The 12938-nt window shown below is 37.9% G+C and overlaps 2 protein-coding genes across 2 annotated transcripts in view; one reads left to right on the top strand and one right to left on the bottom strand.

Annotated features, from left to right (window-relative positions):
* The window catches only part of DNAH12 (dynein axonemal heavy chain 12), a 168404-nt gene that overhangs the window by 95993 nt on the left and 59473 nt on the right, over nt 1–12938 (top strand). Inside the window, exons 43-46 of the mRNA XM_040246424.1 lie at nt 661–853; nt 1999–2160; nt 6868–7062; nt 12155–12288. Coding sequence (XP_040102358.1) covers nt 661–853; nt 1999–2160; nt 6868–7062; nt 12155–12288 — 684 coding nt within the window. The remainder of the gene's footprint in view (nt 1–660; nt 854–1998; nt 2161–6867; nt 7063–12154; nt 12289–12938) is intronic.
* LOC120867956 (40S ribosomal protein S27-like) lies at nt 1619–1897 on the bottom strand. Its single transcript, XM_040246431.1, has one exon. The coding sequence runs from the start codon at nt 1868–1870 to the stop codon at nt 1619–1621; it is 252 nt and encodes an 83-aa protein (XP_040102365.1). The 5' UTR covers nt 1871–1897.

The following is a 12938-nucleotide window of genomic DNA, read 5'->3' as shown; positions in this document are numbered from 1 at the left end:
TACTAAGTTTTGCCAAAGTCTCTTCAGAAATGATCATTGTTTTTAAGAAGTTCCATTGTTTCTCACCCTTGCCAACACTTAGGATTGCCAGATTTGGTTAGTTTTGTCAGTATCACACTGTGTCTTTATTTTAATTTCCCTGATTACTAGTGTGGATACCTTTTCTGCATGTATTATTTTTTATATAACTGACTTTCTAGTTCTCACATAGAAATCCTAGTATTAAAATGTTTAATACATTTTTTCTTTTTCTTTTACCATGCTTGTGATATCTTAGTTCCCTTATGAGGTATTGAACCCTGGCCCTTGGCAGTGAAAATCCAAAGTCCTAACTAGTGGACCACCAGGGAATTTCTGAAGAAATCTTTTAAATAAAAATAATATACTCCAGTACAAATAGTTAACAATTTCATTTTATTTTTGTAACTTACATATATTACATTTCCTGAATTTGTACTTCAAATAGTTTTCCTTTACATCAAATGGTCGAATTGTAACTGCATTTGAAATACTACACTTATTCATGATTACGTCTTGAAAATTGAGATAGTAACATGTGGGGCAGCAAAGTCCATCCTTCTAGGAAGGTAAAGCAATAGTTATGAGTAAATAAACATTTACATTTGTATTTTCAAGTATAATAATATCTATATATCATAGGTATGTATTGGAACATTTATCACGAATATGTCGGATTCTGAAGCAGTCTGGTGGAAATGCTTTGCTTGTCGGACTTGGAGGAAGTGGTCGTCAATCTTTAACTCGTCTTGCTACATCCATGGCAAAAATGCAGATTTTCCAACCAGAAATTTCAAAGAGTTATGGTATGAATGAGTGGAGAGAGGACTTGAAGGTAAAATCATGAGGATATCTAGTGTCTAAAATAACATCCGTGCATTCTTTTATCTGTAAAGAGAGAGCCAACCTGTATAGCTAGCTGTGTGCTGAATGTAATGGTGATAATACCACTATCCCTAGGCAGTTACTGCATGTGCTGAGCACTGTTTGAAGTGCTTTACATATGTGCTTTCTTTCTACAAGTATGACAATTCACTGTAGCAGGTATGGTTGTCTCTGTGTTTTACTGATAGAGAAACTGAAGTTGAGAACAGGTATGCACAGCAGAGTGGGATTTATAACTTAAGTCTTATCCACTGCATTCTTACCATGCTGCTGCTGATTCTTTCTTTATTCTAGTTCAGAAAGGCCTTATTTCAGACAAGTGTGTTTTTTCAGTAGACTGTTAGATATAAACCTCAGTGGTGATGACGATGTCATCAAAGTTGTCAAATCTTAATAGTTTGTTTAGAGCTGTGCTGCTGTTCCAGTAACCAGTAGAACAGTGGAGGGCATACTTGGGGCTTCATACACACATGCTTATGGTTCTGCTGGCCCTGGAAGAGAGATGACCCAAAGTGGAAAAAAACAAGAGAGACTTTGCTGGACTTTTTAAACTTTTTCTGATCTTCGTGTACTAAATAAGTCTACATCTTAAAAGTGAGTGAGCCACAGGGGAAGCCCCAATGGGAGAGATACTACTCTAAAATTGAGATTTTTAAAAAAATCCAAAACGTGTTTTTTGGGGGTGGTTTCCCGTTCATCTTGATACAGGGTGCTTTCAGTGTCGCTTCTGTCTGAAAGAGCATCCTTCTGTAAGCCTTGTCTTTCCTCCTGTAGGGTGGCAGAGGACAGTAGAGCAGCCAACACACAGAACTACTGTTTGTGCATGGCTAAAGACAGTGGTGATTTTATAGCAACCTGGGCATTTTACATCCATGAAATAGGAATTGGGGCTCTGCACCAGGCGCTTCTTCTTGTGTTTCCTCTTCTCTTCTGGAGAGGGATGAAGAGGATCCTTTGCGAGAGGCATGTTCTCATGAGGAGGTCATCACCGCCAGAAAGGGCGAGATGTTATCAAAAGAAAGGAAAGGGGAAGGAAAGAAAAAAAAAAAACGGATTTCCACCAGATTCTGATTCTAAGTACATTTTTATTTTAAGGCCCTTTTAAGGAACGTGGGCGTGAAGGGCCAGAAGACAGTCTTTCTAATCACGGACACTCAGATTAAAGAGGAAGCTTTTCTAGAGGATATCGACAGTGTGCTCAATACTGGAGAAGTACCTAATATTTTTGCAGCAGATGAAAAACAAGAAGTGATGGAGGTAAATGCTTTTCAGGGAGTGCTGCTCCGGACTCAGAAATGTTACCTTGAAACTTTTCTGTTCTTCAGTATAAATATAGCTTGTACAGAGAATTTTGGTAATCAAAAACTTAATGTATATTTTATTTTAATACTTTTTTGGGTGAATTTTAAATAGTTATAACTGTAGAAGTATAGTTATGAGACAGAATTTTAATTATTTTTACTCAGCTTTTTCCATAATGATGACAGTGTTTCATCCATTTCATCTTATTTAGCATGTTTTATGAATGATTCAGTTCAGTTCAGTCAGTTTAGTTGCTCAGTCGTGTCCGACTCTTTGCGACCCCATGAATCGCAGCACGCCAGGCCTCCCTGTCCATCACCAACTCCCGGAGTAAACTCAGACTCGCGTCCATCGAGTCAGTGATGCCATTCAGCCATCTCATCCTCTGTCGTCCCCTTCTCCTCCTGCCCCCAATCCCTCCCAGCATCAGAGTCTTTTCCAATGAGTCAACTCTTCGCATGAGGTGGCCAAAGTACTGGAGTTTCAGCTTTAGCATCATTCCTTCCAAAGAAATCCCAGGGCTGATCTCCTTCAGAATGGACTGGTTGGATCTCCTTGCAGTCCAAGGGACTCTCAAGAGTCTTCTCCAACACCACAGTTCAAAAGCATCAATTCTTTGGCACTCATCCTTCTTCACAGTCCAACTCTCACATCCATACATGACTACTGGAAAAACCATAGCCTTGACTAGATGGACCTTAGTCGGCAAAGTAATGTCTCTGCTTTTGAATATACTATCTAGGTTGCTCATAACTTTTCTTCCAAGGAAGTAAACGTCTTTTAATTTCATGGTTGCAATCACCATCTGCAGTGATTTTAGAGCCCCCCAAAATAAAGTCTGACACTGTTTCCACTGTTTCCCCATCTATTTCCCATGAAGTGATTAGAGATTTAAATCATGTCTTTATCCTTACCTGGAGAATAGGTGCTTTACACTGCTGTGTCATTTTCTGCTGTACAGCAAAGTCAATCAGCCATACATATACACATATTCCCTCTTTTTTGAATTTCCTTCTCATTTAAGTCATCTCAAAGCATGGAGTAGAGTTCCCTGTGCTATACAGTAGGTTCTTATTGTACAGAGTAGTGTGTATATGTCAAAAAATAAAGTAAAATAGTGTCTTATGGTTACAGTGATATGAGAAAATATAGCTTTAAAATACTACTTGATTCACTTTTATAGTTTGCCACTAGTTAGTAAAATTTTCAGTTTAATAAAACTACTTGTATTGATTCTGGTACATCTGGGAGTCATGCTTTGTGATTTAGTTGACAAAGAAAAATATACATTTTTGATGCACCCCTACTTCAGATGTCCTGACCTTCAACCACCATTTCTCAGATCTTCCCATACAAGATTTCAGCTAGTAGTTTCCCCTTTCCTGTTATCGTAACTACTTTTACCTACTTTTTACCCACTTTTACATCACTCATACCAGGATGCTTCATTCCAGTCTCCAGTGATAGCATCTGGAGTAAAATGGATCCCCCCTGGTAGTTCAAGCACCTTGCTTTTCTCATCTATGGAATGAAAGTACTATACACACAAAATAGTTCCTCCTATACAGCATCATCAAATGAAATAAGGTAGTTATGGAATGCCAGGCACTTAGAAAGCCCTCAGCAAATGTGATGCACCACCAGTTCATGGCCTGGAGTGGGGAAGGAGAAAGGAAAAAGAAATTCCAAGTTCTCTACTTGTATCTGGGTAGCATCAAGGTTGTGGCTAAAAGTTCCTAAGAATGGTGATTCTCCTAATCCATAGGAAAAATATATTCCCTACACTCCTTTCCAGGGAATGAGACCCTTTGGGGAATGGGATTTTCTAAACTTTGCAAGGCTTTTCTGCTCACTTTAGTGGTTATCGTTTTCTTCTCATCACTTTGCTACAAAGCTTTTCCATGGCTTTACTCTTTTATGGTATGATCCAAGAATAGCCTGAAGAACTTATTTCCTTCATATTCCACCCAAACCTAGGAACACCATATCAATTTATCCACAAGGAAATAGCCATGGTCAGAACTCACAAAGTGCGTCCTTTTATTTATTTATTTTTGCTTGCTTTACACTAATATTTAAAAATATAAAAGATATATAAGATAAGTTATATTAATTTCTTTGCATACCCTGCACTTTGAAGACCAGGTCTTGGACTTTGCTTATTTCATCTATCTGACACAGATCACTGATAATTGATCTATAGAGCTTGGGCCTGGTCCTGCCTACTGATCACCTCTTATAGACTCAGCACAGTCTCTGACGTCAGCATTACAATTGTAGCTTCAGCCTTCCATTTCCAGGCTACTTTTCCACTGTTCTGTTCACACTCCTTGCAGAATTAAATTGCTGCAAAGTTTTTCCTCAATTTTGCAGTGACTTATTTACCATATTTGGTGATATTTTCTCAGTTCTCTTTTAAAATTATCATCCATCTCTGAAATAACTCATCATGCCTCTTTTAAAATGTTTTTCTCTGACTATGAAAGTTCCCTTAGTTTGTTCCCTATCTCCTTCAATATCTACTCTTTTTCTTGCTCCCAGAATCAGTTGTGCTCCCAAAGTATTAGTATTTCTATGTGCATGTAGATGTTACTCCCTACTTCTATTCTAGAAGCATTGACCTTTGTTATTGTTGTTTAGTTGCTGAGTCGTGTCTGACTCTTTGTGACCCCACAGACTGTAGCCTACCAGGCTCCTCTGTCCATGGGATTTCCCAGGCAAGAGTATTGGAGTGGGTTGTCATTTCCTCCTTCAGGGGTTCTTCCTGACCCAGAGGTTGAGCCCACATCTCCTGCATCGGCATGTGGACTCTTTACCACATTAACTATTATTTCTGTGTAAATAATGCCTATATTTATATCACCATCTTGGTCCTTTCTGAACTCTTGTTCTACAGTTACAACCATGCTTTACCTTTCTATATCTGAATGTCCCCCTGTTAACTCAAAAGTTAATGGAGGTAGACAACCTGAACATAATTTCACAGATTGACACTGATCATAATAATCGTAATCTGAGAATTACTGTCAGGATGAATAAACAAAGTTGATTTACAGTTTCCCATAGATCTATATCTGTCACATGTCTAGAGTAGAGAGGTCTTTTAGAAATGAATTCACTATCATCACACTGGAAATTGTATGATCATTGTGATCACTTCCTAAATTTGAGTTGAGTTGAGTTCAGTCGTTCAGTCGTGTCCGACTCTTTGCAACCCCAAATTTGCTATTGAAAAAAAATGTAAATCTACCTTTTAAAATTTTATTTTCTTTTAAAAATCTGTTTATAAGATAATTTATTGAGTATGAAACCTTTTTCTACTTTGAAGGAGAAAGTTAGGATATAAAAAGCTGAAAAGTACTTAGCTATGAGACAAGAACTGTTTTAAGTGTTCACTCTTTGATCACTCAACAACCCCTTGATATACTGATAAGTACTCTTGCCCCCATTTTATGGATAAGGAAACTAACAGGGAGATTAAGTAACTTGCCTCAAGGTCATATAGATAATCAGCTGCAAGCTGGAATTTGAATTCAAGAAGTTTGATTCTAAAGCCATTATGCCAGACCTCATGTAAGAAGCCTTTTTTATATAGAGATATTAATAGGTTGGCCAAAAAAGTTCATTTCGGTTTTTTGTACACTGTTATGGAAAAGCCTGAAAGAACTTTTGGTCAATCCAACATAAAGGGAAAAAATTAGAAGTAATACATAATCTCATTTGGCTTCACTGGTGGCTAAAGAATTGGTAAAGAATCCACCTATCAATGAAGGATAGCATTGGGTTTAATCCCTGGGTTGGGAAAATCCCTTGGAGATGGAATGGTTACCTACTCCAGTATTCTTGCCTGGAGAATTCCATAGACAGAGGAACCTGGTAGGCACAGTCCATGGGGTGACAAAGAGTCATACATGACTGAGTGAAATAATCTCATTACCAAGTTCTATTATCATTTCAAAAAATACAAACATTATAAGAATAAAGTCAGATAGTTCAAATAGCAGAAGAATGTCCAAAATGAAAAAAATGATATAAGCCAAGAAGAATATACAAAATAAACATGAAATCCCCTCTGTCATTCTCCTTTGAGTCCATCTCACCCAAAGGAACCACTGTTAATAGTTCTTTGTGTTTACTTCTGTAAAAAAGTGTATGTTTACACATATGCACCTGTGTATTTTTTAATTTAACGAAAAGGATCATATTATGCATACTCTTGCACAATTTGACCTTGCATTTATTTTTTCTTGCTGATCTTGCCATAGCACATGTTGATGCATCTCATTATCTTTAACAGTTGTTTAAAATTACAGTGTATGGATGTTTTATAATGTTTTTAACTGGATGCTTTAGTTGTTTCAATTGTTTGCTCTTAAAACCAGTGTTGAATTATAGTGTCCCATATGTTTATCTTGGTGAACTTTTTGTGACTATTTTTATAAGTTAAATTTTTGACAGATACTTATTTTTAAATTATAGAATTATGGAATTGAAAGTAGTCTTCAAGCGCAGACTACATCAAAGCCATTATATTGATATAAAAACAAAAATTTTAAGATATTTATAAGAGGAGTGATACAAATTCTTAATATTTTAATATCTACTAATCTTTTTATCAGCTTATGTGTTTCTATTTACGAGGCTTTTTCTGGTATTCCCTAGGGTGTTCGTCCTGTGGCTCAGGCTGGCAATAAACACGGTGAACTCAGTCCTTTAGCCCTGTTTGCTTTCTTTGTGAATCGCTGCAAAGAAAATCTTCATGTTGTAGTGGCCTTTAGCCCCATTGGAGATGCCTTTCGAAATCGCTTGAGGCAATTCCCATCCCTCATCAACTGCTGTACCATCGACTGGTTTCAGGTTTGTAATTTGCAGTGTGTGTGTGTGTGTGTGTGTGTGTGTGTGTTAATTGTTCAGTTGTGTCTGACTCTTTGAAACCCCATGGTTGGTATCCCACCAGGCTCCGCTGTCCATGTGATTCTCCAGGCAAGAATACTGGAGTGGGTTGCCATTCCCTTCTCCAGGGGCTCTTCCCAACCCAGGAATCAAACCTGGATGTCCTGCATTGCAGGCAGATTCTTTACCATCTGGGCCATCAGAGATAACTAAATCTTTTGGACTCTTACAGAAATCTTACTCAACTTCTATTAATATGCATGTATCAAGTGCTTTTTAGTTACTCACTCTAATGGTAGCACCAGGGACTTGGAAGACTCCATGATCCCCAAAATGATCTCATATACTAGACTGGAAGACAAAAAAGACAGCTAGCAAATGAACAGTTACATAAAAGAACCATAGTCTTGGCGTGCAAAGTTGTACTTATTAAGGCAGTGTCTCTCTGAAACATGAAAATGAATCCATTACATAGAGGAGGGTTGTATAAGGAACCAGTAGAATGTATCTTATATATATATATGTATGTACATATATATGTATGTACATATGTTTACATGTTTACATATGTACATGTTTACATATATATACACATCCATATGTATATGTATAAAGATATATTTAGGGATAGATATATCTTTATCTATTTATACATATATTTATTATAAGGAATTGGCTCACATCTTTACGGAGGCTGATGATTTTCAAGATTTGCAGTTGGCAAGCTGGAGACCCATGAAAGCTGATGGTGTCATTCCAGTTTGAAGGCCAGCAGGCTTGAGACCTAGGAAAAGGTGTTCTGCTTGAGTTCAAAGGCAGGAAAAAAACTAATGTCCTCACTTGAAGGCCATCATGCAGGAGGAATTCCCTCTTATTTGAGGGAGGTTCAGCCTTTTTGTTCTATTCAGGCCTTCAACTGATTGGATGAGGCCCACTTACATTAGGGAGAGCAATCTGCTTTATTCAGTCTATTCATTTAAATGTTGAACCCATCCAAAATGCACCTCACAGAAACAACTAGAATAATGTTGGGCCAAATATATAGGCACACGTAAAATTAACCATCATAAGAGGATAGCACATACAGAGTGTAACAGTGGGGAGAGTGTGGCTCATTTGGGCAAATGGTGAAATAGTTTGGTGTGGCTGACTGGCAATGAGGGCAACAGGAGTTAAGTTGGAGCTTTGAGTGGGGTCCAGGCTATAAATGAATGTGTAAATGTGTCTAGGAATTTGGTTTTATACCAAAGACATTGCAAGGCAATTAACATGTATTTAGCTAATCTGCATTTCAGGAATAACCCAAAGCTCTTGGAAGCTTTATGGTGGATGATTTGGAATCAGGCAAAACAAGAGACAGGAAGACTAGCTGGGTGACAGTTTCAGTCATGCCAGCAGCGAATGATACAGGCTATCACCTCATTCAAACAGGGCAAATCACCACTGCCTGTGTAAAACCATTCAGTATTTATGTTCTTGAGAAGGGTAGCTCATGGTGCCTTCTATTTATTTGTTTTATGCCTAATGTATTGTGGACCATTGGCTTGACCTTGGATAGTTTCTTTTAAAAATAATTTTCTAATACTAATGGGTTTTATTCTCTTTCATCTTTATCAATTGCATGTTTGAAAAACAGTAATGCTTCCCTTTTGAGGACTGCAGTGTGTTTCAGCTAGTGGATGTTTTAGAATTTATATAACAATAAAAGTCACGTGAAACAGTTTTCCTTTATGCAAACTGTATCTTAATATTGCTTTCATTAAGTAGCCCCAAACCAAAACCAAACAAACAAAGCCTGTCCAGTTAAAAGTTTTTCTTTTGTGAAATCTTGTAAGTATGATTCTATTTCTGAATATGTTTTTTATAACCATGAGACTTTCTGTTCTATTATATGTGATTCATACTTATTGGGGGAAATTTTAAGAAAGAAAGAAAGAACTAGGAGTTGCAAATAGAGAAGGGAAGTTAAATGGATAACAGAGAGGAACCAAGATTTTACAGAAACAGTGGGGATACAGAAACTGTGGCGGGGCACGGATGGCATTGTTTAAGGCCTGAATCTTTTAAGGCTGGGAAGTGAGTGTGAACTACTATGTGTCACATAGTCGAGAAGTCACTGACTTTTTGGATAGATCTCTGTTCTCCAAAATAGGGTGTAAACTTACCAGAGGTGCCGAAACAGTTCAGAAGATAAGGGTAGAATTTACTGAAATACTCACTTGTGTATGAAATATCTCGTGTGACTTGACATTGCTTCTCTGGTGACTCAGGTGGTAAAGAATCTGCCTGCAATGCAGGACACCCAGGTTTGATCCCTGGGTTGGGAAGATCCCCTGGAGAAGGGAATGGCAACCCACTCCACAATTCTTGCCTGGAGAGTTCTGCAGACAGAGGAGCCTGGAGGGCTATAGTCCATGGAGTTACAAAGAGTTGGACACAACTGAGCAGCTTGCGCTTTTGCTTTCACTTTCCCACTCAGTTTGTCTGTCAGATGGACATAGCAAGGGACCCTCAGGGATTCTTGCAATGAACTGAAAATTGAAGACATACAATGCAGTTATAAGTGGACTGTGAAAAACTGTCATAAAACTAGCAGGAGCTAGCTCAAGCTCTGTGTCAGCTACATTTTAAGACCAAAAACAATGACAATTTAACAAGATCTGGTGAGACATTGGTTAAAACCCTGGTGGCTCAGATGGTAGAGTCTACCTGCAGTGTGGGAGACCTGCCTTTGAACCCTGTGTCAGGAACATCCCCTGGAGAAGGAAATGGCAACCCACTTCAGTATCCTAGCCTGGAAAATTCCATGCATGGAGGAGCCTGGCAGGCTACAGTCCATGGGGTTGCAAAGATTTGGACATGACTGGGTGACTTCACTTTCACTCGGAATATGGATTTGTATCAACTGTTTAAATAATAAAAGTTATTCCCAGGGTGTGTCATGACTTGCAATATTAGCTTATGATGTCATGGTTACCTATCAACATCCATTTTCTACCCACTTCATCTTTGCTGACAGAATTCTGATTTTGTTTGGGAAATTGCTACCCAAGTTGGCAAAGTCTAATAAGGATTCATTCCTGGTTGGCCTAAGTCAGCATTGGTGCTCTCACTCCTCTTACTGTTGACTGTTTTACACATGAGCCTTTTGATGACGTGTTCCTTACCAGTGGATCTGGATTTAAAGTCTGCCAGGGAGCTTTGGGGAGAAGCTTTTCAGAATAAAAAGAGTTACATGGTCAGAAAACAGTGCGTATTTTGACATTTTACAAAAATTCGTTTATGTTAATGACAAATCTTTAAAGGCCTTTTTTGGGGTTCAAAAATATATTGGTACAGTAATACCATATGAATATAATTAATAAATATGTATATACTGGTAATGGGTGCTTAACACTTTTTAAAAATAATTAATGGAGTATTTGATCAAAAAGCTTGATTTTTACTAGAGTAGAGGGCCAAACACTGAAAAAATTGATCTTAAAATGCATATTGTCTACTATAAAGGAAAAAAATTACAAGCATCTTGTTGAATCTAAGTGGAATGAAGTTTGGGAATACTCTATTGAGCAAGTGAAGATTAAGCACTCATTTAACATAAATTATTTCTTTGAGTAAATATTTCACATATTTACCAACAAGAGCTGTTTAAGCACTGATGGTAACAGTAGGGAGGTAAGAGTCCTTGCTTTTGTGGATTTTACATTTTAGTGGTGCGTTGGTGAGACAGACAAAAACAAATGAATAAATATATGTCAAATATTGGTAAGTGCTAAGAAAAAGTCCAAGATAAGGGAAAGAGTAATGAAGGAAAGAATACTGCTTTAGAGAGTGCTTTGGGCAGACCTACCTGGTAAATTTGCATTTGCACAGAGATGTGAGAGAGTTGAACCACACAGAGGTCTAGATTAGGAGGGTTCTAGTCAGAGGAACAGCAAATCCAAAGACCCAGGGCCAGAAGCACCCTTGGTGTATTCCAGGAAAAGCAAAGGAACCATCTCACTGAGGTGGGGAGTACTGGAGGAAAAGTGAATTTGTGGGGAAGAAAATCAGATGTTCAACTTTGGATGTTGTGACAAGTAGGAATTATGATGAGCTGCTGGTAAAAGAAAGTCGTTCAGTCATGTCCAACTCTTTGCGACTCCATGGACTATACAATCCATGGAATTCTCCAAGCCAGAATACTGGAGTGGGTAGCCTTTCCCTGCTCCAGGGGATCTTCCCAACCCAGGGATCAAACCCAGGTCTCCCGCACTGCAGGTGGATTCTTTTCCAGCTGAGCCACAAGGGAAGCCTGCTAGTAACAGAAACGTAAACTAAACACATAAGGGTTTTTTCCCTTTCTCATACAGAAGAAAAATCTGAAGACTGGGACTTTTGTGACTTAAAAAAGTCATCAGAATCCCATATTCTTTCTTCTTTATTATCCTCAGCATGTAGTTTCCATCTTCAGAGTCATCATATGGCCTAATGTAGCTGCTAGAACTCCAACTTTCACATCTGTGTTCCAGGCAAGAAGTAGAATAATAGAAAGTAGGGCACAAAGACCCATGCCAGCTCTGTGTATCTCTCTAGAGAGCTTTCTCTGATGTCCCCACCCAATACATGCTCATATGTCATTATCCACTCTGAAGTGCAAAGGAGTCTAGGAAATCTAGTATTATAGCTGGGGATATTGCTATCTAGAATAAAATTGGAGTCTTAAGGAAGGGGGGCTGATAGGTATTAAGAGGGCAACAAAGCAGCCGGTACCATTGTCAGATTAAATTTGGGATGCCTACTAGACATCCAAGTGGAAGAGATAGGGAAATGGTATGATAGATCTTTGACATGTAAAGTATTATTGACTTTTCCTATATTGACTTATCTTTAATTTTAATGTATAAAATACTTATATCTTTCATAGATTTACTTGTGACCTTAGTCCCTCTATTTTCCCTACTAAGATTTTAATTTTCTCAACCCCAAGTTCTTCTCTCATAGGAAGACAATTTATATAATTTGAGTGTGACTAATCATTTTAAATTTCACTTGTTTTTCTTTTTCTTATTTTTAGCCATGGCCTGAAGATGCTCTTGAACGTGTAGCTGTGAAATTCTTAGAAACACTGGAGCTCACTGACATTGAACGACGAGAGATAGTTCCAATCTGCAAACATTTTCACACTTCCATTATGGAACTTTCAGAAAGGTTAATATTAATAAATTTTAAAATGACAGTAATGCCTTGTATGTTAAAGCATCTCTTTTAGGAGAAACTGCAAATTTTAATAGGATTTCTAAGTCTTATAATTCTCTTTAATCATTTAATTAGTTATGGCTTTTAAGTATTAGAAAGATACTTGATCTAGGTTTAACAAAGAGCACGGTATCTTAAGGGAAAGAATATAGCTGGATCTTGGAAATCACTAGAAGCAGGAATTAAGAAGCCACCAGAAACCCAGAAATTCTTTTTCTCTATTTCTTATTCCTGTTCTCTGTGGCATCTGCTTTCTAATGTTTTCTCTTTCAGGCTGAATTTTCTACTTTCCAGTGTATATGGAGGAAAACTGTCTGCCTCTCAGTTCTCAAGTTTGCTTCTTGCAATTCTAGCTGATTAGCTCTTTCCAGCTTTCTAGTCCAAGTTCATTCCAAAATGTGATTTAGCTTTCTTTGTGTCTAGTGCCCAGTCCTGGCCTGAACTGTGTATAGTGTGGCAGGTTTCATAGAACAAACGTTGCTGCTGGGGCACTAGTTGGAAGTTCTTAGACAAGAAGGAAGATAATTGGTAGGCTGTGGATACCTTAAAAGTATCAGTTTTACATCTGTTTATCTTCACGTCATACATGCTCATTGTATATT

Source organism: Oryx dammah, unplaced genomic scaffold (assembly GCF_014754425.2).
Source record: "Oryx dammah isolate SB20612 unplaced genomic scaffold, SCBI_Odam_1.1 HiC_scaffold_9, whole genome shotgun sequence".
NCBI lineage: Eukaryota > Metazoa > Chordata > Mammalia > Artiodactyla > Bovidae > Oryx > Oryx dammah.
This window is presented reverse-complemented; position numbering and strand designations above follow the sequence as displayed.